The following is a 27,675-nucleotide window of genomic DNA, read 5'->3' on the forward strand; positions in this document are numbered from 1 at the left end:
ATAAAAAGGGTTGGTTTATTGTAGTTCAAATACATAAACTGAACATTCAAACATCTTAAAATTAAACTTTAGAAACAAATGTTTCCCATTCAAACAGCAATATAGTTTACAGAGAATACCCAGAAAGGTAATTTGTTGTCTAATCCAGAATATTGATAAAGATCATTTGATGGAGGATAATCGTGTTTTTACCAGCCGTCCTATTTGAGCCAACATGTTAGTTATGACCGTGGTTCCATACCTGAGAAGAAATTACTAAATAAATCTTCTCTTAGGCTAAACAAGACTTGGCCTGTAATTCAGAGGGGATAATCAAAGCACGTAAGTGAACAAATAAAACTAAAGTGTTCTTTAGAGACAAAGGTAAAAGTATGTCCATTATAATAATCTCAGCCTCTGGAAGATATGAATTCAATTTTCAGTGTTTTCTCTTTTACCCGCTTTAAAAAACAAAATCAAAACAAAACAAACCCCAATTTAGGTTTTCTTGGAGTCTGTGGTATGTGCATCTTGCAAGTTCAAACCACAAATGCTCTTACGTCTTGCATGTGTAACACTGCTAGAAAAACTTCACCAAAGTCACTGACTTCCACACCTCATAAAAGGATGATTTTTAGCTTCAAGATTTTAGATTTACTAGACAGCCTATATTTGAGTATGTATGTCAGTCATGCCACACAAAGAAAAGCATAAATATTTCCAAAATGTTCTCTGTTCAAAAACTGTTCACAAATGTGTCTCCTTCTGCTCGTCAGATGGTTTTGCAATAGTTTGACTAATGCACGTACATGTAAAAACCTGAAAATTGGCTCATGCAAGCGTTTTGAATTAAGATACCCCATGGAAGAGTATTCAGAATTATTTTGTCGATCGTCTTGTGGGCTCTGAAGCTGTGGGGGGTGGGGGTGGACCCCGGCGATCCAGGTCATCCACATATGCCACGATCAATTTACGCCTCTCCTCTGGCACACAGTCTAGTACTAAATACCGTTTGTCGTTCTGCAAGATTTTTTCTACGTCTTTGAGGTGCTGATCAGATTCCTGGATTAGCTTTTTGGATCTGAAATAAGAAAAGAAGTCCAAGAATTACTGACTGCTGTTCATAGGTCTTTCAGAAATGAGCTGGAAATGTCCATCTAGTTCCTAATTGTGTTTCCATTTTTATTATTTTTTTTTTTAAGAAAAATTTCCCTGCAGTGGTCACCTTTGTAAGTCGCCTCAGCAAAGACTCCAAGGAGTGAAAGGGCCTCAGAAGCTGAATTACCCTCCCACCCCTACTGGTGGTCCCTCCAGATCAGGGCTGAGGGTGGGTGGGTAAATCTTGCCCGTGCTGTACCTGTTCTGTGGATGAACAGAGGACTTCAGTCTGCGGGGCTGCCAATCCCAGCATCTTTCACAAGCTTTCACTTTCACATCTTTCACTAAATTAACTATAAAAATGTAGAAAGAAGTCTTACTTCACATCTAATTTAAAAGCCCAAGCTGATGCAAAACATTACGGATCCTGACCAAAAATCCAATGACAAAATACCTAAAAACCACACCCTCAGCACTATCTATCCTCCCGTGCACATACCCTTCATTAATTGTTTCAAATTTCTCTCTTAAAGGAAGAAAAGCTGGAGCATGAAACAAAAATGGTTTCCTGCATACTGATTTGCTAAGCAATGTAAAATTATTTTCCTGATGATAAACTGTTGGTGGGTATGTTACATAGCAATCTTTTGCTATTGATCATTTAAAAATTAAAAGTATCTGGCAAACTGCTCTCCCCTGGGGGAAAAAATGTTTTTGCTGAGCTTAAGATGATTTCAAACTTTAGACTGGTGCAACAAGATACAGTCATCAGAGGAGGCAAAAATATTCGATAGCAAGGGATTATTTTTAGTAGTCTCTTCATGAAACACAATTCTTATATAATTGGGAATAAGCCTAAAAAAAGCAGTGAAGTAAAAACAAAAGTATGTTTAAAAATCTGGATGGGTGGGTAACACAAAATAAGAATTGACATCTGGGCCCTTTCTTTAAAAAAAAAAAAAAAAAAAAAAAAGGTAGATATGGGATATGGGCTGTATTGGCCTTTGATAAGTTGGCTCTTCTTATTCCTAAAAATTAATAATGTCAACATGTGTGTGAATGGAAGTATGCTTTGGCCATTAGAGTAAGGACTAGTAGGACAATGACTGTCAATATAAAACATTTCATTGCACGTACCTATATGTTATAAATTTGGTCTCTTTCAAAAGCGTCCTGAAGTCAGCTTTGGCTGTGATGTATTTATCTCTGATGTATTCTTCAAACTCTCTTTGTTTTTTCTGCAAAAAGACAGTAGGATCAGAAAAATAAAACCACTAATCCCCAAATTACTATCAATTATTAAGTAAGCCAATAATTTGTAAGTCACAATATAAAAACTTCAAATGAAAAAGGCAATGATAGGGTATCATTTTAGGGTATCATAAAATTCATTGAAACAAAATCTGCAATGCACATTTTCAAGATGAAAAGAAAAAATGAGAAACCATGTAACGATAGCTAAAAGTTTTGACTTCCTATGTGCCACACTATGTTAAGGTTTTCATGAGGCTATCTTCCTTAATCTTAACAATCTCAAGCCAGGACACGCTCTTAAAAATAAGGAAATTAAAGGGCCTCCCCTGGTGGCGCAGGCGGTTGAGCGCAGTGCTGTGAAGCTGTCTGCAGCCTCTGCAGTGCCAGTTCGATCCCGGCCGGCCAGTAAGGGTCCCACATGGCGTGGCAGACTTCTCCTGTCCCACCTGCTGCTCCCCTCAGCAGTGTATTTCGGTTGTCTGCCTGTTCTGCTCCCTGCTCCGTCTCTGGTGAATCCTCTCACCCTCCCGCACATCTGGCCTATACCCCGGTTCTTGTATAAATAAATAAATAAAATCTTCAGAAAAAAAATAATGAAATTAAGACTTAATTGTGCATTTCCTGTGACTGTATTTATGCACAAAGACACAAAATGTGGTATAATAATTAAGGATACACCAACCATAAGATAACACTTAAAACTTAAGTAAGTCATACTCAGCATGTAGCTTTTCTAGTAAATGAATAGTAATGACAGGTATATACGCTTTGGGCTTAAAAAAAAAAAAAAAAAAACCTTATCAATGCTGTACAATCAGAAAAATCAGAAACTGAGACTGGATTTCTTAGCTATAAGTCTTCCATCCCTTCACAGTCAAGTATAGTTCGCAGTCCACATGTCCTGAACTCCAACTTAACAGAACAGAGGAAGAATATTAGATCTATGGGTTTTTGAACTTGAGAGCTACAAAAACCAACCAGGAAACGAGACTGATTGGAAGAGACAACAAATGAAAGTTTACAGGATAAATGGACTTTCCTTGACATCATTCACTTTTCAAAACCTATAGGAGTGTTTCCTACAATGGAGTCAGAGTGCACCAGACGAGTAGTTTGCCTACTCCAAAGTGCCTGGAGCATATAAGAACGAGAGCAGGGCCTCCCCGGTGGTACAAGGGGTTAAGAACCACACTATGAAGCAATCCACAGCCCCTGCAATACGAGTTCGATCCCCGGCCGGCCAGGGAGCAACCCACATGGCAGAGCAGACCTCTCCTGTCTCACCCGCTGCTCCCCTCAACAGTGTATTTCGGTCAGTCTGCCTGGTCTGTTCCCCGCTCTGTCTCTGGTGAGTCCTCTCACCCCCTACTTCTCTGGCCTATACCCCAGCTCTTATATGCGTAAATACATAAATTTTTATTAAAAAAAAAAGAAGAAGAAAAAAGAACAAGAGCAAACATGGCCTAACTGCCAGGCGCTTTCACAGCCTGGTACTGAATCTAACTGCCAGCCTGAATATATCTATCTAGTGGAATCTGATTACACAATAAATTAAAAACTATAGCACCATTAAATTTCTAGGATCCCAAACCACAGGCTTACCCCCAAGGATTATATTTTTAATATTTCTATTGTGCTGTCTTAATATGTCATGCAAAAAAGAAACTGTGAACTTAAAAAGTTTAAAATTCAGATTTAATTACTCACATCCTTAAAAAAAAGGGTCCTTCACTAAAACCGTCCTCTTCATTTTGGTTAAGGTACTAGTGCTACTGATTACACACCCAATTAAAATTTATGAACTGACAGTAAGTCTCAGAAAAAATCCTCTTACCCTGTCACTGGAGGAGAACTTAATGCACCGAGGATCTTCCTTAATGATTTTTTTTACTTCTTTCCACGTGGATGTTAAGGTAATCTTTGAAAAGACCAGTGAATAAAAATCATAAATACAAATCACTTTTATCACAAGGGTCAAACTGCAGCACACACAATATATAATTTCAGTATTTACACATTGACCTTCAATCTCTTGTAATGCCCGAGAACAACTGGACTAGGTGAGCACAGGGATGCAGCTTTAATGCAATTTTTGGTGGCCTGCCTCAAGTTATTTTCATGGCCATGCTTTCAAGGTGGCTCATGATAATCACCTGCAAATGCTGTACTTTCCACAGGTAACATTATAAATGCTGAAGAAGCCACCACTGAAACCAAAGCAGATAAGCAGGAGCAAAACCTGAACAGCACAGTGTACAAACTGCCAAACACAGGGATCATGGCACCAAATTGAAAATGGAGCAAATGAAAGACTATTAAGTCTATCCTCAGCAGGGATCAATGACGCACAGCCAAGGATATTTTGAAATGCCAAAGAAGCAGATTTAAATTGGGTAACTGCAAAAGAAAGTAATTTCTAAACAGTAAGAATACCATCATGTTTAACTTAAAAAAAAAAAAAAAATTTAGAAGTGTCATAAAACTCATGATTCTAGCAAGCTATCTGGAAACCAGGACACTGAAAATCCTACTGATGGTTTACCTTTTGGAATTAATGAAGATTTATCTAGCTTAATATAGGAAATATACAAGACTTACTGCAGAAGTTTCATCCAAAAGCTGCCTAAAGTGCTCCCTCTTCTTTTTGGTAAGTGCTTCAATGTGTTCATTAAAAAGCTTCTCTTTCTCCTCTCTTTCCAACAAGGATCCAGATTCCCAACGGTGGTCTTTCCGGAGAGTCCTCCGAGTATCAGACCATGACACATCTGAAGACCGCACCTAGAAGCAGAGCGCCATATCACCAAATAGGCATTTCTTTTCATATCTCAAAAAGGGCTTACACAGTTTTCGAAAGATACATTTAACAAAAGACATTTCTCCTGACTCTACTTTAGTTAAGCAGTCTCTGAAAATCTGTTTCTTGAAGCCAGAAACCTTACCTTCCAGAGTTCACTTAAGCTATCAGGTATGAGTGGAAAGGTGGAGAAGGACGAAGAGACATTTTACCACAATTAATATTTAAAAACTTAAATAGTACTTAAGCACTCTAACATTTTAACCAACTTCTAGCAGGAGAAATGGGTATGGACAAAAAAGGAAATTATATGTATAATGCACACTAAAAAGCTCCCATTTGCACTTATCTACTACATACAAGAAGTGACACTTCCAAGATAAGCAAGAATTAACAGAGCTAAGCAGACAAGGTAAGAGAAGACATGACACATATGCTGGTTCACCAACCAGCAGAAAAGTATGCCTCACTGCTGGTAATGGCATCACAAGTTAAGTCACACTGCATCAATGGTAGGAAATAAGGAATGCTGAAAAGACAGGTAAGAAATAAGAAAAACATAAAAACACTTATTTAAGCAAGCACTTAGGTACATGTCAGGGAAACAATGCATGGCACGGGGAATACAAAGTTCTTCCTTCAAAGAACTCACTTTTTTAAGTGGAGATAGGTGTGTAAGCAAGTAACTATGGACCATGAAGCAAGCGCTGCAGAGTGTGTGCTCAGCACAGGGCGAGGAAAGGAACAGCGAGATGCAATCTGCCTAGATGGGCCGGGCTCCGCCTCACAGAAGAGACATTTAAGTGTGCTGGTAAAGAATGACCAAGTATGCTGCTGCAACAGGCAGTTTAAAAGCAATCTAGGTGGAGGGGCTGGAATGAGTGATCAAAGGATTCATTAAATTTAAGTATGCTTCATTATAGTTAAATTCAGCAAGGCTAGAGAAATCAAAGGGAGATTAAGGTAATAGGAAAGTGGGGGAGTGAAGGAATGAACCATCTCTCTTTCATGCTTAGGAAACTGAATTTGAAATGTGAGGAGAACCTTCACTGTGCTCTGTAAACAACAGGAAGAGTGACAAATTCACATTTCCTTTTATAAAGATTTCTGTGATTGCAGGAAGAAGGATAAATTTGGGGAAGTAGAGACAAGGAGGAAAATAAGAAAACAACCATAATTGTCTACAGGACAAAAAGAAGAAATCAAAAACAGGGCAACAGAAGGAAGAAACCAGAAGCAGTGACAGGAGTAATGAGGAGAGCATTACTGAAAGAACAGAAATGGCAGGAAAGATGGTGAGAAAGAGAAGGGATAAAGACAGTGCGACAAAACCGTTTGTAGGGACACAAACCCTACATATTTTAACAACCCTGGGTAATGCAAAACGCTTTTCAAGAAAGTTCCAGGGTTTCTCCTGGGGTAAATGCATCTCCAGTACAACATCTCTTACCACCTACATGTACAATGAGTGACCACCACAATGATCACCCTAAATCATCAAGAAAAGGTTAAATAGTGTTCTGCACTTTATTACTATGGCATGTAAATGTGTAATTACATGATTTCCATCAAGAACACTAAAAAAGTTTTTGAGACGAAAAGATCATATATTCTCATATACATAAAACATCAAACTTCTTGAAACGTTTTTAAAAACTAGGAGTTTTTCCTATTTGGACAGTTCCAATATCAAGGCAATTTTAAAATGCTTTATAAACAACTTACCAAATTATCTATCTCAGAGTCAATTTAAATATTAAAATGTTGACTACTAAATGAGGAGGCAGTATAATGGATTTCTACTATTCTGTACCTCAGAGGAAAATCGCAAAAGAGTAATAATGTATACCATGTCAGACAGAAGAGCCTTGAAATTCTGGATAGCTTCTTCTCGTTTATGTTGTTCTCTCTCTCGATCTATTTCTTTTGTTTGTTCTGAACGAGCCTTTTGAACCTCTCTTTCTCGTTCTCGAAGACTTGCCTCAATGCGGGCTTGCCTTTCAAGCTCCTTTTCTTTCTCTGAATCTAAATTCTATAAAAGTAAACATACATTATTCTTCCACAAAATACCTAGCCTGCCAAATACAGAATTTCAAAGCTAGTTTTTACCAAGAACATACCTACACACCATTTCCAAATCAACTACTAGAGATTCTTATATTAAAAGTATCAATAAGAGGGCCTCCCTGGTGGCACAAGGATTAAAGTCTCAGTGCTATCAAACTACAATAAGAAAAAATACATTAATTCTAAGTGACTTATTATATGAAGATTATCTACAGCAAATCTCATTTTAAAACTTTAGTTGACAGTATTACACAGGAATACAGCCCTCGGGCCTCCTGGGTGGCACAGGGATTAAAGACACAGCACTATCAAGCTATCACCAGCCACTGCAGCATGAATTCTATCCCCAGCTGGCCAGGGAACAACTCACAAGGCGCAGCAGACTCCTTTCTGTCTCTCCCGCTGTTCCCCTCGCCAGTGTATTTCAGTAGGTCTGCCTGTTCTGCTCTCCACTCTGTCTCTGGTGAATCCTCTCACTTCCCACACCTCTGGCCTACACCCCAGTTCTTATATACATAAATCAATAAAAATAAATCTTAAAAAAAAAAAAAAAAAAAACACAACTCAATAAGAAAAATTACAAACCCCAAACAGCAACAAACTGCTTTAGAATGCAATGAAGGATTTTATTATTCCACTGTTACAAGTATGAGCAAACATGATAATTACCTTGGCTATTTTTTCAATGTACTGTTTGAAGAGATCTTCTCTCATGGAAGAACTATCCACTGCTTTATAGCGAGGATCACTTTCTACTTTGTCTTTTACTTTGCTCCATCGAGACTGACTGTCCAAGTGATGATTAGATAATAGTTCAAAGAAATCCGATTTAATCTGTATTTCAAAAAAGGTAGTGAGACAGGGAAAAACAATGTGCCATCAGAAATTCTTCTTATCTAAATGCTTAAAACTAGAAAAGAATATATTCACTTGTGTTAAAAATGAGAAAAATTTTTAATTAATAAAAGAGACTATCAGAATTGTTCTTGTATGGAAAACATAAAAATTAAAACACATACAGGTCCTCATCTAAAACCGACCAAAAAACAAATCATATTCCCCAAAGAAATTACTCAAATTTAGAGAAAACATGTTTAGGTTTCTTGTAAATTTGGATCTCCGAATTGTCATGTTTTCATAAGGAATATGTATTTGCACTAAGTTGCATCTATTTTCTATGCTTATGAACTGACAGTAAAATAAACTTCAGGATGGTAAGAATGATTTTACAAAGCAGCTGGATAAAAATGTTTAAATAGAGGGATTTAGAAAAAGTTGAGCACAAACAACGTATCTTGTTTCCCTACAAACCTGAAAGTATATTGGCAAAAGTCTATAAAACAGGTAAATCTGTGGATCTTCATTTAAAAAAAGAGCATATATAAGGGTATAAACACTGTTCTTTTTTTAAAGGGTGTATATATAATTATAGCCTTGAATATATATATATATATATCTAAGAAGATCTAAGAAAATTACAAAATTTCGATATCGGTAATAATTATTACCCCCCCCAAAAAAATTTGCATAGGTTTTCTGTGCTTTTTAGCCACTAAGCACATTGGCCTTTACTGTTCTATAACTTGAATAGATTATTGTAATAACATACTTAGCAACCAAAGCACCTAGTGACATTACACCAAAGGCATTTAATACCACTAATTTAATACCACTAATTAATACCACTAATTAATACCACTAATTTAATACCACTAATTTAATACCACTAATCATTTCAAGTCAACATACACAAAGTTTTGTGATCGTACTAAGTCAAACTGAAAGAATTCATAATTTCCAGCCTTAAATTACCCCATTTCCCAGACCGTTTCACTTTCTTAATGGGGGACGGAAGGAGTAACCGAGGCATTTATTTTTATGCACATGTGCAAACCTAATTTCAAATTTCGTATTATTTAAATTATGTAGTACTCCTATCCGGGAAGACACTCAAGGTAACCAAAGTCATTTCAACAGAGGATTCAGATCATGTCAAGAACCTCTCCCCGCTACAGGGATTAAAACATGCTGCCCTCCCACATGCCCACATGCCCAGCAGAAATTACGAGTGGAATCATAATTTTCAATGTGTGAACACAAAAGCAATGAATCATGCCTTCTACCTAGTCGATGCCTCTTATTTCCCCCTATAACCTCATTTCTCCTACTAGAGAATTAAAAGGGAGGTTGATACCCTTATAATTTTAAGAAAGTTCCCACATTTGAAAAAATTTTTAGAAAAGAAAATTTAAAAACTGTTAGAACTGTGGATTTTCCCTCTATTGAACTTGGCCCTTGCCTCTGTCTGCAATATGAGAAATTCCCATAACCCCGCAATTCCCAGAGAGTGATAAAGAAACTACTTGATGTATTGATGACAAAATTTTTCTGTTCATCATCTACTTTGTAGCTGACATGTACGCCAAATTCCTAGATGCATGTAATAGCTAGAAGGCAAAATTTACAAATTTTGTGCTAATTAAAACACATAAGCTCTCTCAAGTAGGGATCTTTCCAAGACACAGGAATTCCTACTAACTTCAAACAAAGTTCAATGTTAGACACAAAGCCCACAAATTATTATCAGAGGGTTTTTTAGTGCATGATATATAAACAAATTGAATTCTAATACAATTTAATCTCCTTTCACTGTTGATACTACCATGACTACCAGGCCATCAAGGGCTTACTGAAACTGCTATTCGTATGAATTATTTACCAACTACATACATGTCAAAAAATGTCAGTTTCCCTTAGCAGGCTCTGTTTTCCATATTTTCTTCGATCCAAAAAAGTACCTACCAGCTACATCATTTAATTATTTAATAGGGGAAAAACAGCTTCCTCAGCCTAGCATACTGTAACAAAACTACTTAAGCTATAGGATATTCAGAGAGTGAAACTTGAAAAGGGCTTATTTCATATGAGGATCTCCATTACGTATAAGTTCATATGTTATCCCAAAGAGTAAATTTGAAACACAATTTCATACAAATAAATTACAATACACAAAAGCTTCAGATTAGCTATTCTAGCAAACAAAACAGTCTAGTAAAAATAAGCAGAGTTTTAAAGGTAAATTTTTATAAAATGGAAAATTAATTGTGAAAACTATGTGAAAATGATGTAAGGACATCCTTTAGCTTTACAATGCCTACCGAAGGGTTTTTTAAAAAGGATTTCGCCAAAAGTCAACAACCTTCACAGGTTTTTGATTAAGCATTTAATTACCTTTAAACCTTCACTGTTCGGTTATTGATCAATTATGTCATGCTACAAAGAACAGAGAATCATAAAAACAAGCAAAGAAACTCCAACAGACCAGTATGCTACTAATCTAACTATTCAGTTATACACAGTTAAGATGCTGCGATTTAAAAAACAGTACAGACAATATATTTTGTAAGAATACACACAGTGAAAGTCATACTTCTCAGATTGTGAATAGAAAATATACTATACTTAAACCCTCTTCTGCTTGCATGACCTACTTAGTAATTGATTTTGCATTTTCAAATTGTCTGAGAAAGTTTAATTTCCTGCCCTCTTTTAATTTTGTAATGGCACAAAGTCAAATTTAGAGAATTAATACTTTACAGATATAAAATTTAACAATGAAAGGAAAATAAAGCTGACTATATTTGGCTTATTTAGATGTAATATCTATTTCGTATTTTAATTAAGACATTCTGAATACAGTCGTTATCACTTCGTAAGAAAAAAAGACTAAAAAATGTGAAGTACTGGAACTGGCTAAAGTCACCACAAAAAGACACACCAATTCTTTTCTCATCAGCGAATCTCACAATACTTTGTGGATCATGACTGACAGCTGTCAGACTGAACTGCATTGACAGGCCACACAGCACAAAACTGTCAAGTCTATCCACTTGTTGTAATACAAAACACATAAAGTAATTAACCAAAGTGTTTAGAAAAAGAATATTAGTCACAAAATGCAAACAAAGAAACATTCAATTTGTAGAAAAGCAAACCTACATTATCCCTTATTTACTTAGCTTTCTTTCATTAAACAGGTTATTATTAAAAGTTCAATTTATCAAACAATTCACTACCACGATCCTCATTTAACATATAAAACATTTGTGCAGAGCTCAATTTTGCACATTTCCACTGAGAAGCATAAATCAGTTACCAAAAATAAATAATAAAATAATTCTGGACCTCTACTTTGACATCCAATACATCAGATAATCAGGAAATTTCAAGTATTTCTGTCATTATTTTACTTAATATTGTTTACTTAATCCTTCAAAGAAGGTTCTTCTCAACAGGAGTTATTATTTCCCCAACATTTCTTAATAAAATTTGTAATATTTTAACTCTCTGGAATAAGATGCACTTTAAATGTCAAGAACGACTGGGCTTCACAGGTTCTTTTTCAGTATTCACAAAGCACACGCGACACTAGAAGAGGGCTGCATGTTTTGATGGTTCATGCACCACTGGTGCCATCTCCCTTCCGGTTTGCCTCCCCAGTGGTGAGGGCCTCTCCATTTCTGACACTGCTATCAAATGACATTTGGAACTCATTAATCTTTAACAACTGACCTTTAATTCTGATAAGCAATAATTCATATGTAAGAAATGTTCACAAAAAGATTAGAAAGTCACTAAAAAGCTATCTTTTAGATGGCAAAAAAGATAAAGCTTTTTGAAATTTAAATGCTACCATCTATAAATATTCTTAAAATCATGAACAGACATCTCTAGTGACCAGGACTGGATCAACCAGGCATCTTACTATTAATAAAATTTAAAGCAAACCTATGCAGCTTAGTAACAGCACTAAAATAAACATTACAGAAGTAAAGCATCAGGATATCCCCACATAAACAACTGTAAGACTTAACATAACAGTTAAAAAGTACACATGGGTCCTGAAATTATGCCCATTAAGGAGATTAGAAAGAGCATCAGCTTGACCCACCCTATTCACACTCCCCTCACAATCACCAGGAGAACTAAAATCATCTTACCTTCTCACCTCTGGTCTTCGAATCTTCTTTCTCTTTTTTCCTTGCAGCTGCCACAAATTCATTAAACAAGGCTTCTCGATCTTTCATCTTCTCAATTGCTTTGAATCTTGAATCTTTAGCATGCTTGGCTGCAAATTCACTAAAAGTAGCTCTGTAACAAAAGAGCATACGAGCTAACTTTGGTAGAGTTATTTCTGCTTGTACAAAGGAATAGCAGATACCATTTTTCCAGCAGTTGTATGTGCCAAAGTTGTATGTGCCACCATACTATTATCAGTATGGTGTTAGGGGATACACATCACAAAAAGGTAAGAGAAATTAGAGAGCAAAGGACTTGTGAGCTTTAAAAGACAGGGATGACTCCGTCTACCCTAAGATGAGGCTGAGACTCTGCTTCCAGGATGGTGAATAACTTACTGAATTAGCTCTCCTTTTATAAACAACTATAAAACAGGATAAAATACATGAGGCAACTGACTTCAAGTAGTGGACACCAGGTAGAGTAAGGCTTAGGTATGCCCACTACCTTCTGCCCCAGGGCAGTTTCCCAACATGCAGAGAGTCCAGCAAAGTGCAATGGTCCCAATGAGCTGTGGCAGCAAAGTTCAAAAGTACAGAAATAGCAGAAGGAGCGGCTACAGAGAGAGGTAACTCTGAAACTATCACATAAAGATTAACCGTATGTTGATGGCAAAGGCCGGAGGTGCACAAGAGCAGGGGTACTTGCTTGGTACTCTTGGTACCAAGATGCTACATGATTACCAACAAAAGAGATACCAGCAACTGAATAATGCTGGAAAAAAACTGTACAAGGACAACAAATGTCCACAAAAGAAAGGAAGTGGAGAGGAATACATTCCAGTTTCTGAGATCCACACTAATAAAGCATAAAATCAAACCTAAAATTAAGGTGATCACAAAGGACCTGAACTGCCTGCTAAAACAAAGAACCCACATAATTCAAAGGAAGATAAGAAACTCCAGAGCATCTACCTATTACCTGTGATCTCCAATATTCACTTAAAATTCGCTGACCATGCAAAGAAACAAGTGAACAGTAGCAAAAAAAAATTTAAAGTCAACAGAAATTGAACCCACAATGCCCAGGTTGTATCTAGGTAGACAAACACATGGTCTTAATGAATAAACCAGTAAGAGTTTTCAGCAGAGTAATGAGATATATCAAAAAAAAAAAAAAAAAAAAAAACTAAAACTCAAAGGAAAAATTCACTGGCTGCACTTAACATGAGTAGAGAGAGAGGAAGTCAATGATGAAAAATAAAATGAGTAACAATTATGTAAGAGAAACAGGACACAGAAAAACAGCTGGGGGCAAGGAGAGAATAATCTCAGGGCCACGTGAAATAATACCAAACATTTTAATGTTCATGTAATTAGGATCTAAGAGTAAATTTTAGCAGAAAAATAGGCCACAAACTTTCCAATTTTGATGAAAAACATCAATGTTGAGATACAAAATGCCCAGCAAACACCATGCCCGCAAAATAAAAAGATGACATTAGGAGGGCTAGTAAGGACAAGTATAAAAAAATAAGTTTCTCCACAAATAGAAGGCACTTATAAAGTCTTTTATCTACTCATATATATTTTGATATTTGAAGGTTTCATTTTACCTAGGAATTTACTCTTAAGCTCTTTATTTAGCATGTTTTTAGCTAAAGCTTATTTTCTCTTTAAACTATTTAGTAATTTTTCAGTGCAAAAAGAAAATAAATTCCCTTGTGTTAAAAAAAAATTATACTACAGCTTAAATTCTTAAATTATAAAGAAAAAACTGGTAGATTAGCTCCAGAATTTAGAATTTAAGACATTAACTGAAGATTAGCTAATCTTTGTTATTTTTAAGCTTTGCTAATCAAACCCAGATTCTAATATCTTATATGCAACTGAAATTGCTCACAGTATCTAATTTCATTAAATCAACATTTTGAACATGATGTACTGCAAACCTAGTGTGAATGGATATGGATATAGAACCATATGGATTGGAACTATAATAAAACTTTAAAGTAAAATACAAATATCTATCTCAAAAATTACATATAGTCAAACGTTTCTTTTCACGATAAATGAAGCAGTTTTAAACTTTAAGACAGAAAAAGCAGTTGTTACTATGATTAATGAATAACCTTTTCATAAATGTAAAATCAATGTACAAAAGTGAGACTATTTATAGTTTACGTAGAATAAAAGTTAATTTATCCATACTTCTTACCTGAAATGACTAAAATGAAGTGTTAGCATTAGATTCCATAGATATTTTTATGTAACTCATCTCTAAATTCCAAAAAGCACTACTTTATAACTGCCATGGTATAAGAACTTTTTATTTGGGGTCGGGCGGGGGTGTGGGATAATGGGTGGTGCTGGGGGGAAAGGGAAGATTATAGGGACCAGGAATTGATCGAGAGGTATGCCTAATTTCCATTTAAAAAAAAAAAAAAAGACAAAGAATAGGTGCTAAAGTTATTTTCCCCATCATTCTTTTCCCTTTCCTTCCAACTGCTTTATTACAAAGTCTATTAAAAAGTTTTGTGTTAATCAAGTTTTTCCAATCCAAATAAAAATTTATGTTAATAGTATTTTCTCAACGTTAAGATTTTTCCTTGTTTTCGGTTTCTTACTAAAATTGGTTCTAATCGCTAGGCTAGCACTAAATATTGCTATCGCTGTATAGCAATGCAGCATAATGCCCAGGACCTAGACTTCCAGTTAGGTGTCTGATGGCTTTCTTTATTCCCTAAAGTCAGCTGGCACAGCACAGATCATTCCCACAAGTCTATGTGCCTCAAAAGAACATTAGTTTTAAAAAATATTGCTGTATCATTTGAAAGTAAGCTGCAGACATCACAAGACTTCATCTATCAACATTTCAACATGAACTTCCTAAGAGTAAAATACTTTTCACTACACAATAACCAAGAAAATTACTAATTCTCAAATATCATGTGATACCAATCTATGTTAAAATTTCCTTAACTGCCTCCCAAAATGTCTTATAATACAATTTACCCTGACCCATGAACTCATCCTTTACATTAAGAAAAAGCCCAAGAACCCGTTAAGTCTGAAACTCTATTACATCCTGAAGAGCAATATATATTCTTCATAGCCACAAATACTCTATTAGCTTTACTTTCTGATATTTATATTAATGTCACAGTGGGTTTCTCTTCATATTTCAAATTATAACATCAAATATACTTTCTCACACACCACTCTATGTCCACTGACAAAAAAATGTTTAAAGACAAATTTTTTCAAAAAGTGCCATGCAACTGTGATTCCAAGAGTCTTTCCTAGTTTTAAAAATTCTCCATTTTCTGAGGTGCTCACAATAGCCTGATACCACTACTGCCACAATTACGCCTTAAGAAAATCATTCTCCCTGCCAGAACTATTCAGCATAACACCAGAATCTACTCACTCACTCAGACAAGTTATCTAATTTATTTATACCTTACTTTCCTTATCTGCAAAACAGGTATGAATACCTAAATCATACTGGCTGTTTTGAAGATTGAATGAGATGTGTGTGTACACACACTCACACACTTTAAGAACATACTCTAATACATGTTCCTAAATATATATATATATATTTAAATATAAAATACCTAGTAATTCATGATACTATAGTTATAATGCTAGGCACCTAGTTTAAAATGTCATTTTATCATATATATGCATTATATATTAGCAATCAATTGAAAGGTCACACAAAACCATAATCTGGGGCTTCCCCGGTGGCGCAGCGGTTGAGCGCTGGGTTGCGAAGCTGCCCGGCCTCTGCGGCGCCGGTTCGATCCCCGGCTGCTCCCCGGCCACTGGAGGAGGGTCCCACATGGCGCACAGACCTCTCCTGCCGCCCGCTGCTCCCCTCAGCAGTGTACTTCGGTCCTTCTGCCTGCTCTGCTCCCCGCTCTGGCTCTGGTGAATTCTCTCACCCTCCCATGCCTCTGACTGTACCCAGTGCATGTATAAACAAAACAAACAAACAAACAAACAAATAAATAAAACATGCCTCTATTTAAAAAAAAAAACAAACATAATCTGGACCCTTGGAAATTTTTGCATCGAAAGTTCCTTCACAACTTTAATTCAATCAAAATAATATTCTAACTTGTTACGTATAGAAGTTGAAGAACACAGGAACCCATTTTCTATCATTTCTCAGTTTCTAGAAACAAAAACTGATCCCACAGGGAAGCCCTTAAACCAAGGTACCCTTCTTGAAAGCCAATGCATCTCACAAAGCACCAGAGTTTCCTCTAACAAAAATATTAGGAATAAAGATTAGAAACGTGGAAATCTACCAAGTAAGCTTTTGATGTCCAATACTCAAAAGATAGTTATAGTAACTGATCTTAGGAGAAAATATATATGCATTTTGATATTTTAAAGTAACAAAGTACACACCTTGGGTTAAATTTTGCTTCTTCCATCATTTTTTTGAAATCTTCCTTGGCTTGCATTATTTTGTTTTTCTTTTCTCTACGTTCTTCTTCTGCCCTGGTCTTTACATACTGATCAAACACCTAAAACAAGAATAAACCAATTTGACAAGTGAGTCTTTCATACAGGTAATTTAATTACCAAATTATAGTAATCTAGCAAATTATGAAATCTATTTAAAAAAAACAGTAAGCCCATTATCTTTGTCCAAATTACAAGGAAAAATATATCAATTCTAAGAAACTTATTATATGAAAATTATCTACAGCAAATCTCATTTTAAAACTTTAGTTGACAGTATTACACAGGAATATGGCCCTCGGGCCTCCCAGGTGGCACAGGGATTAAAGAGAGCGCTATCAAGCCATTGCCAGCCACTGCAGTACAAGTTCTATCCCCTTCTGGCCAGCAAGCAACCCACATGGCACAGCAGACCTCACCCGTCTCTCCCACTGCTCCCCTCAGCAGTATTTCAGAAGATCTGCCCATTCTGCTCCCCACTCTTTCTGGTGAATCCTCTCACCCACCATACCTCTGGTCTATACCCCAGTTCTTTTATGCATAATAAATTCTTTTTTAAAAAAAGATTATAGTCCTCCACTTAGGAGTCCAGAAGCCAAAAATAGTTAAAAGCCCTTTCCCTGATTACAAATTTAATTGTTTCAAACAATTTAGAAATGTACAAGAGATCCTACAGTCCTTCCAATTCCCCTCTAGCAAAAACCATTAACAGTAAGGACTATAGTATTTCTGTGCTTCTCTGTAATTCTTTTCACCATAAACTAATCATGCTTTATATCTATTCTGCATTTTTCCACTTAATAATGTAGTCAAGTTGATGAACTGAACACGTGTATCTATTTCCTGCCTTCTTCAAAGAGCAATAAAATGAGAAGAATTTTAAGTCATGAACCAATAAGAACAGGAAACAAAGAGAAACAGAAACTATGAAAGTTAAAAAAGCAGGTGGACAACTGGCAAAGGATTTGACAGACATGAGGAAGGTGATCCTCAATCAGCAGCAGTCAAAAGAACAAAGGAACCAATTTTTTTGATCAAGAATTGTTAGCACCAGATACCCATAGACGTTAGAGTAGGATACAGCTATGATAGGGCTGTTTCAAGAAGTAGCTGGATCACTCTATCTGCCTGAGGTAACAAACCCTCCTGAAGACCAGTAAAATACGAGCCAGCATTCTTTGGAACAAAGCTTGGCAAATGATGCTCTACTGGCCAATTCCAGCCTGCTGTCTGTTTTTATAAAACACAAGAATAGTTTTGACATTTTTAAACTGCTGGGGGAAGAGGGACGGGGACATGACACATGAAAATTAAATAAATCCAAATTCCACATCCATGAATATAGTTCTATTTGAACAATCATGTTCATTCATTCACATATATCGCTGGGTGTTTTCACACAAGAGCAGAGCTATACAACTATAACTGAGGACATATGGCCCCCAGAGCCTAAAATATTTATTATCTGACTCTTCAAGCTTAAAATTTGCTGGCCCCTGCTTTAGAAGGTATAACAGTTGTCTCTGGACTAGGGGAAGATAAATGAGGAATGAGGCATACCAGACTGAGAACACAGAGAATTAAGCAAACATTTACATACCAAATATCAAGACAGCCCTCTCAGAATCAAAGCAGCAAGAATTGTGCTTCCAGCCAGAAAACTAAAGGTCTTTATTAGAATCCAACCAGTCTAAAAATGACTTGTAGGAACCTCCCTGGTGGCGCAAGGGGTTAAACACTGTACTACAAAGCAGTCCGCAGCCTCTGCAGCACGAGTTCGATCCCAAGCCAGTCAGGGAACAACCCGCAGCAGACCTCTCCTGACTCGCCCGCTGCTCCCCTTAGCAGTGTACTTCAGTCAATCTGCCTGTTCTGTTCCCCTCTCTGTCTCTGGTGGATCCCCTCAACCCCCGCATCTCTGGCCTGTACTCCAGCTCTTGTATGCATAAATAAATCTTTAAAATAAAATAAAATAAAAATGACTTGATCCAGGGGATCCTGAACAAACCAGCCTACCTCACGCTAACAGCAAAATCTTTCAACCTTAGCATTTTTGACATTTTGGATGGGATAATGTATAGTAGATGCCAGCAGCACCCCCTCATTGTAACCACCAAAACTGCCCCTGCTTGAGAACCACTGCCCTACAGTACAGTCCACAACCTGAGCATTCACCCAGATGCTAAGGGATCCCAAATAGTGTTTTAGTGCCTCTTTCCTAATCCTGAGCAATTAGCATCTACAAGACATCTATGGCAACTCTCCCAACATGAATAAGACCAAATCAGAAAAAACTTAGTGGAAACAAAGACTATGATGGCAGATAAAGAACATCCTCAAAAGTCTCACAGGACTGGGAAAAGATACCACAACCATAAAACAAGAAAAACTCAAAGTACCAAAACAGAACACTTAGAAATTTAAAAAGATGACAGAAGCATTGAAAGATCTAACTGAGGGGTTAGACAATAAAGGTGAGAAACTCATCCAGAAAGCTAAAAAGAAAGACCGGTAGGAAACAGAAAAGATATGAAACTGAAGACCAGCACAGAAGGGCAAAGTCCCTATCACAAAAAGAAAAAAAAAAAGAAGGGAGAGAGGGGGGAGGGAGGGAGAGAGAAAGGGAGGGAGGGAGGAACTTTCTTTCCATACCCCCCTACCCCAAAGAACTCCCCAGTGTGAAAGCATCAGTGTTCCACACTGAAAGGGCAACCAAACATCCAGCATGATGGGTGCTTCTATTGGAGTTACATAAAAGCACCAAAAATTTCAAAATGCCAAAGATGTTCCTACACACTTACAGAGAAGTAAAATTAAGCAGACCCACATACAAAGAACAGGAAAACAGAATGGCTTCGAAAACAACACTGAAAACTAGAAATAGAATCCCTCAAAATCCTGAAGGAAAGACTTCTAATTTCAAATTCCTTAGCTAGTCAAAAAATTCCAATTAAGGGCATTATCAAATATTTAGTCTCAAAATTTCAATTCCTATGTGCTGCAGACTTATGGTGGGTGGGACAGATGAACTTCCCCTCCCAATAAAAGAGATGAAGGAAATTTCCAAGATGATGGAAAGAGCGGAGCCAGTCCAGACTGAAGTAAGTCAGAAGGCTCTGGAAGAAGCCTTCAGATAAAATAGGGGAGCACTCTAAAATTTTTCTTGCCACATCATGTAGAACTACTTGACTCTTTAAATATGTTCGTCCATATCCCTGGAAAAAAAAGTTAAAGCTTTCTTTAAAATAGCTTAGACATCTTTCCAGATCATTCATAAATAAATACCAATCTTTAAAAACTATATAGAAATTTCTAAAATTATCACATCACTGCCCTACTAATCATGTAACACATGTTTAATACCCTTTATATAACTGCATGTTATATTTATTTGTCATTGCATTCAAGTAGCTGCATGCTCATGGAAGGGGAAGAGATGTTTCCAACCTCTTTCTCATCTTAGTATATACTTTCTTACTTATGATGGTATTAAATTATAAGTAAGATCCAAGTGAATTTATATTAATTTACACTTGTGTGTTTATATTCTTTATTCTAAGCAGCTATTTTCTTAAAACATCAACAAAATGCTGTAATAAATACTGCGAAAGTCAGTGTTTTGAAAACAATTCCTAGTTAAGTTCACTTATATACGCATGATCAAAAAATGTATTTAAATACTATACTTTCTGAGCCTTCAAGGTGGTTTCTAGGGTGTTGTTGACAGTGCTATTTTTTCTCCCTTTTGTACACCACTTATTTGAGGTATAACTGACATACAAAAAGCTGTACATACTTAATGTGTACAATTTGATGAATCTGGAAATTTACATATGTGAAACCTTCACCACAATTTGTGCCATAAACATATCCACTGCCTCCAAAAGATTCCTCTAGTCCTCTTATTATTACTACTTTGTATGCAATGAAAACTAACTTTGACCTACCCTCTTAGGAATTTTTTAGTACACAACATACTACAGGCATGACCTGCCCAGATCTCTAGGATTTAATCATCGCATATAATTGTTGCCATTCCTTGATTTGGGCAATTATATGGTATAACTGTGCGGGTGTGATACCTTCATATGAAAAATATGTGTATTTGGTCTTTGTCAGGCTCTTGGTCAGAGCTCATAAAACCTCTTAATTTCCTAAGGCTAAAAGTCCTAGGAGCATCTTTGATTCTTGCTGTTTTTTATTCTATTCCTAAACCCAAGGGGAAAAGACCAGCCTTCTGTTATTCATAGCAAAGCCCCTTCCAACCACATCTAAGGTTTCTGTCAAGGAGGTGATTTTTGGATTTTTGGTTCTTCTGGCTGCCAGAAGAACCAACTATATAATCAGAGGGAGTGTTGAGCTTTCAGTTCAACTTCCCTACTCCCTGCTGCAACACACAGGGAGGGAGAGGGATGAGAGATGGTTCTCAATCACCAATTTAATCAATTGTGCCAATGTGACACTGCCTCCAGGGTAGCTAGAATGAATTCATGTGAGAAGAGAGCTCCAAGAAGTATGCAGGCATGAGGTATGCAGAATCTTAGCAGGACATGATAAAGAGTTTCAATTTTATCCTAAATGAAATGGGAAACACCTCACAGTTTTGTCACAAGGGAACACTGCCTCAATATGCCACTTAAATTCTTAAAATTAGTCTGGCTACTGCATGGAAAAAGAACTTGACTGAAGAGTACCAAGAACAGAAGGAAGCAAGAGCAACTAAGCGCTACAAAAATGATGAAAATGATCGTGGTGACTTGAACTAGGGTGTTAGTGGGGGAAATGGTGAATAAGAGAAGGGATTCAGATAAGTTACAAAAGCAGCCTTTGCTGACAGACTGAAATGTGCACTGGAAAAGTAAAGACGGAAGACTGACTTACAGGTTTTGATAGGGCCATCAAAGGAGGTGAGAATGAGACCATCACACACACAAACTGAAGAAAGACTTCTGAAATGGAAATGACTTTCGCAAAGTCATGGCTTTCTATTTCAAGTACTAAAATACATGCCTACTGCAGTGTCATTTCTGCTCTTCAGAAAAAGTCTATTATTACACCTACATGTAAAATGACACAAGGTATACAGAGAATCAATCCAATCATTAAATTATGAAAATGGAAGATGGACACTACTGTTACCAAGAGTTCTTGTAGTTCCACGGCACTATAGCAAGTGGTTCAACTACTCACCATTTTACAAATATCAGTGTCAGGGTGGGTCCGTTTAACTCAGAAATTACATAAGTTGTACAACGCTTTGGAAGAAGTAATCACCATGAGATGCCATGTGTCACTGATTCATCATGGCAATAAATGGCAGCTCAGTAACAGGGCAACTTTACTTCAGTAACTGGTCCGGCAGAGACCTGAAGTGTCTATCACTTCTCTAAGTTTATGATGAAAAGGTATTTTAACAGATGCCACTTAGATGACTCTGTACGAGACATAAACACGTATTCGAGTGTTGACTACAAGATATACACACACACACCAACGTGTATATACAGGCGCATAATCATCAGGAAGGCTACAAGGAAAAATTTTCAATGGCTGTCCTACCTGTTGGATAAGATCTGTAGGTGTGTTCCCCCCCCTTTTTATTCATCAGCATTTTCTTATTTTTCTATTCTAAATTTGCATTATTTGTTCAATAAAAATCAAATAGTAAATGTACCTGAAATGAACTTTAAAACCTTCTTAGCTATAACCTCAGTATGTGTGAAGCATAAGGACAAAATGTTCATGAGACCACAAAAATATCCAAGTACTTGAAGTAGAAATATCCTCACGGGATGACTGTGTTCTAAAGATACAAGATTATGTTTTAAAAGTACCACTAGTGGGGAAAAAAATACGGCACTTTAATCCATGTCAAAATTATGCTAGCAAGGGATATATTTATATTAGATAATGTTCTTTTTCTCTTACCTGTTTTCTCTCTTTAGGATTGAGAAGTAAGTACCGAGGATCAAAAACTATCTTGTGTAACTCCTTCTCCCATGTTGAAAAAGCAGACACCTTTAAAATAAAAAATATACTGCCTTATAATTAGTTTGCTGCAAAAACATAAAGGTCATATAACTTTGCTTGAAATCTACAGGACATCTGTTTAAAAGACAGATATTATAAAAACCATACTGAAGTTTCCATCATTAATAAATGACAAGCAGTGGGAGACTAGCAACAGCAAATTTCCACACTAATTGGCTCTGAACATTTCTATATTATATTGAAATAACACACACTTAATTACTCATTAAAATAACTACTACTGTGTGACATTTAAAAAATCAGTACATCAGAAAAAGCCTTGAAGATTTGCATTTTGATTTCCCATGCTTACTCCAATCTTGTGAACAATGCTGTGATTTAAAATTGAACAATTTTATTCATTCAAATGAATATGTGAATAACCAAAAGGTTTAAATCCCTTCTCCATTAAGCCTCATTAATAGTAATATCATCAAGTACCAGTTTTCCTTTAATCAAAAGTCATTCTGAAGATATTAAAGAAGAATTGTATATACCTTACCTATCCCGAGTAGTCCGCCATTCTGTAATGTTAATATTCGTCTTATATTACTCACCAAAATTTAATGACCCAATAAATGTTAAATGTTATTTGTACTTAAAAGGATAGTAAAATAGCATTTAGTTAAACATGATTAGCTGAGAAAAAGGCTGAAAGACTACAGTAGTTTGACAGGCTTCCCTTATCCCCCCCCACAACATGAGCACTAACCTTAGATTTGACCTTTTAGCAAGACATATTTATATTACTTATACAAAACAGAAATATCTCCCCCAAAGATTGTTTTCTGACCCCTCTCTCTAGCAGCATGTCCTTGAACTGCTTCATTCGGGCCTCCAGAGGGACAATGGCCCTTTCGCGGGCAGCTTTAATTTCAGCTTCCATGGCAGCTTCTTTCTCTGAATCAATGTCTTTATTATCGTCTCTCCTATAAAAAATAAAATAGCAGGCATCAACTGACAAAATAACAAGGAATATTACTAAAATCTTAAAATCAATGGAATATTCAAGACTCACTACTGAGCAGCATATTTTTGCAAAAACAAATTATACTGAGGGTTTTAATTGAATTCTAAGGGATAAGCGAATTTCATTATAATAATGACAATGATAGTAATAATAATAATAAAGTTACAATGAGCTTCAAATGTTACAATGGCTACATTGTTAGGAGAAAGTATACCTTTAATGTGCTCTCCCTGGCACTAGTTAATACAGAAAATGAACTACCTAGGTCTAAAAAAAACTTATCTAACATTGCAGTGAAAACTCTATGTGTTAGAATCAAACAGCACAGAACTTAATTTTTAGTTCTTCAAATGATAGCGGAAAATCAGCATTTCCAAAATGTTTTTACATTATAAATGCGTAAGATAGTTTCAAAACTCTAATAAAAATTGGTATAAGTCTTATTAATCTCAAATAGTTATTTTGAAAACAAAATTAAAATATCTGCAAACTAGGCCAAGTGGATATGTGAGATATATACCTTACCTACCTGACATTTTTTTTACTCACTTTCTGGGTGATAAGTTGAGATTTAAGTTGAAGGACAGGTCCCAGAGAGCAACATAGGCCCAGGAGTGGTTAGGTGGAATTTTAACTGTTCATCAGTGACTAAGCTATTTCTTGTTCCTCCAAAAAATGCACCTCAGGGCTAAGGGCAACCCTGCTGCTTGCTGTATGGTACTTAAGTGAGACTGTAAACATGAAATCGAGTCATCTCTCAAACATAATGCGTTATGAAGAAGGCTCGTTCACGTGAAAAATAAAACAGTAAGCAATGCAATCGTATTTGAGCAGATCTTTGTTCTTAAATATGATCTGCTAAGTGTGAAAATGAAAATAAATTAATTGATATTCCCTACATAAACTTCAGGGAATTAGCAAACAGAGTATCAGAAAATTCAAAAGCATGCCATTAAAGGGAAATGAAGGTAGCCCAGGAATTTAAATGGAATTAAGGCTAACCCATAAGTATGGTATGAGAGAGGCAATTAGCAACTTAGGGATGAAACAAAAAAAAAACAGAAGACATAGTCGGTGACCTGCAGGAACTTAGCGAGATAGTCTGTGACCTAAGATATGCACAAAACAAACAGGTAAAAAGCAAATTGCCAAACAATATACCCTCTTAAAATAATTTATAAGAACTATTTAAATAGTTAAAGAAACATCCAAGAAATACAACTAATGAAAACAAATAACCTTTATAGAATTATACTAAATGAAAATGTCACAATACAAACTATCACTATCTATCTCAATAAAAGAAATAAAGAAAAACTAAGCCAGAAAAAATAGGCTTTTAGCTTTGTACCTAAATAGAGAAGCTCGGGCAATCCACATAAAGGACTTCTTTGACATTCTCCTGATAAAAGCAGTTAAAAACCTTACAGAGTTGTCTATAAGAACAAACAATTAAAAACAACCTAAAAGTTTAACATTGTAGGAACATCCAAAATTATGGTACATAAACAGAATGAATACAGTCATTTATAATTACAAAAACAAATGTCTAGTTTCATATTTTTAAAGAACACAAAATCAGTTGATTATAATAAAAATACATTTCATCAAGAACTAAAAAGTCAACTGCAAAAATGAGAATAGCTATTGTTACTGTGGTCGATTATGAATGACTCTCTTTAATATCTTAATTTCTTTAATGTTGGCACCAATAAAAAATTAAAAAAAAAAAACAAAAAAAAACCACCCTGGCTCGGGGTGGTATTACTGGCTTCTCTGCCATAATTTGGCTGCATTCAATCTGTCCTTTTCAGATAAGGGCCATGATCAACCAGGCCCTAATAATTTCTTCAAACTTTCCTTTTTGCTGCTAAATAATGGTCCCATTCCTCCCCCACCCACACACAAACACCTTCTATCCCACCCTTTCACCCCCATCATTAGCAACATTTTAATTTTATCCAACTCTACTTCCACTTACAGCAGCCTCTTTCTCTCAGATCATCAGTTCCCTAGTTAATAACTACAGACTCCAGGACTAGCCAAGTTACACATATGTAAAATATAAGTGTGCATGAAATTTCTAGAATGAGTTCTGCAGGGGTCTGTATTAAGGAGATCTATTTTTCATAAAATTCAGGTCTAATGAATGTCTAAAAATAATTTATCAACTAATTCATAAAATGTCATTTGGCTTCATAATACATATATAAATAACCAAATCTCCTGCAAATCCAGCAACTTATAAGGGATATCATTTCCACATTCTCAAAGTTTTCTAGTATTGGGTCTAAGAGAGTAATCATGAGTTCTGCCTTCTAACAACATACACATTACCTGTCTTATTCACGAACTGAACGAGACCTAACCAATTTTTAAAAAGTAAAGTCTACCTGAACCACATAAACTATCAGTATCACTTACTTCCGTTTTTTGGCTTTAACAGGTTCATCTTCATTAAGGTCTTCCATTAAATCGTGTTCTTCTTTAACTGTAAGATAAAACCTAATTAAATTTTGTCAGAATAAAAATAAGCAAGCAGTAATTGAAATATATAGGCATGAATCCTTCTGCTAATCACTACCACAATATTTGCTTTTATTGTATTAAAAAGAAATTGCAATTTAGTTAGTGACTCACTTGCATTCATAGAGAATTGCCACTTTTGGATGGACAGCATTGTCGGGGTTGGGTGCCCTGGCAAAAACATTTAAAATATTATTACTGATAGTTATATGCATACATTATACAACATTTTCTTTTAAAAAATTACTGGCTATATAAAATATCTCATAACAGTCCTTTTAAAACACTAAGGAGAGGAGGATAATTCCAAACCTCCTCTATTAATCCAGCATTTACATTAAATTTTCAAATCATTTTGAAATATTTATAATACATTTGCAGTTGTGAAATCATGTAATTTCTTCGTATAATTCAAAACTATGGTGATAAAATACTACCAATATTATCACTATAAATCAGCTATTGCTGATCTTTAGCACTAGGATAGGAAAAGTTTCACTGATTTGGAAATTATTTATAAGTAGAAAATGTTAGCACATGATATATGCAATCTACAGAGATATCTCAATTATTTTAAAAGAAGTATTAGGACCTGCTTCATTTTAAATGTTAAATGATTCATTTCGCATGCTTCTATGGAGAGATTTTATAAAAACACAATCATATCAACACGAAGACAGATTACCAATAACATGCAATAAAAATTGTGCACAAACATTTGTGCTTATTATATATATACTGTAAAACTGTATAAACATGAGGTAGACTAAAAGTTAATCTTTAAGTGTCTCTATAGTCTCAGGATTAAGGCTTATCTTCTTTAATTTCATCTTATTTTTCATTCTTAGAAAATTTTGCTTTTTTTGTATTTAATAAAACTTTCATAAGCCATAAAAATATTAAGATAGTCTGTACAGTTTTGATTAGTTCAAAAACTGTATTACTGGTTACAAAGGTGTCACAGTGTTCACCGAGGAGTGTCTTATTATTAATAATCATGGAGCAAGCATCCAACATGTCTTATACTAGAAATCTTGATAGAGACAAGAATCTTCATATATATAATTTAGGAAAAAAAAGTTTTACCCAAATTCTCTATTTCCTATATTCTATTACTTAACTTAAACTAGCATAACAGTCTATTTTCCACTTCTCAAATTTCTTACGTTCCTTGAAAATAAAAAGGTTTTCTAGGCAACTTCACATTTTCTATTAAAAAATTAAAAGAATATTAAAATTAGAGGATAACTGCTAATTTAAAACTTACTTAGTTTCTTCACTTCTTCCATTCCTTTTTTATGAGGGGGCTCCTGAATAATTTTGTCAACATCTGCCCTTCCAATCAGATCATCAGGTCGGTCCCACATAGAGAGACGAGTGGTAGGATTATAAAAGAAGACCCGCTCATCACCAGTCCAAACAACACACCTAAGAATAGATTCCATTATCATTTTCTTATG

At 35.6% G+C, this 27,675-nt stretch overlaps 1 protein-coding gene across 5 annotated transcripts in view; it reads right to left on the reverse strand.

Moving 5' to 3' along the window:
* The window catches only part of TCERG1 (transcription elongation regulator 1), a 62,162-nt gene continuing 34,487 nt past the window's right edge, over nucleotides 1–27,675 (reverse strand). For 2 of the 5 annotated variants that reach the window (XM_037509005.1, XM_037509003.1), the window contains 14 exons: nucleotides 27,483–27,643; nucleotides 26,330–26,386; nucleotides 26,114–26,180; nucleotides 25,041–25,091; nucleotides 23,513–23,648; nucleotides 22,618–22,707; nucleotides 16,633–16,751; nucleotides 12,193–12,343; nucleotides 7,862–8,026; nucleotides 6,975–7,157; nucleotides 4,930–5,109; nucleotides 4,166–4,249; nucleotides 2,215–2,315; nucleotides 1–1,060 (listed from right to left, as the gene is read on the reverse strand). In XM_037509005.1, the coding sequence (XP_037364902.1) occupies nucleotides 859–1,060; nucleotides 2,215–2,315; nucleotides 4,166–4,249; nucleotides 4,930–5,109; nucleotides 6,975–7,157; nucleotides 7,862–8,026; nucleotides 12,193–12,343; nucleotides 16,633–16,751; nucleotides 22,618–22,707; nucleotides 23,513–23,648; nucleotides 25,041–25,091; nucleotides 26,114–26,180; nucleotides 26,330–26,386; nucleotides 27,483–27,643 (1,747 nt within the window). In that variant the 3' untranslated portion in view covers nucleotides 1–858. Of the gene's footprint in view, nucleotides 1,061–1,336; nucleotides 1,431–2,214; nucleotides 2,316–4,165; nucleotides 4,250–4,929; nucleotides 5,110–6,974; nucleotides 7,158–7,861; nucleotides 8,027–12,192; nucleotides 12,344–16,632; nucleotides 16,752–22,617; nucleotides 22,708–23,512; nucleotides 23,649–25,040; nucleotides 25,092–26,113; nucleotides 26,181–26,329; nucleotides 26,387–27,482; nucleotides 27,644–27,675 lie in introns of all 5 variants that reach the window. The other 3 variants (XM_037509006.1, XM_037509004.1, XR_008551416.1) reach the window with 2 other exon arrangements.

Source organism: Talpa occidentalis, unplaced genomic scaffold (genome assembly GCF_014898055.3).
Source record: "Talpa occidentalis isolate TD23 unplaced genomic scaffold, MPIMG_talOcc4v2.1 talOcc4.13, whole genome shotgun sequence".
Taxonomy (NCBI): domain Eukaryota; kingdom Metazoa; phylum Chordata; class Mammalia; order Eulipotyphla; family Talpidae; genus Talpa; species Talpa occidentalis.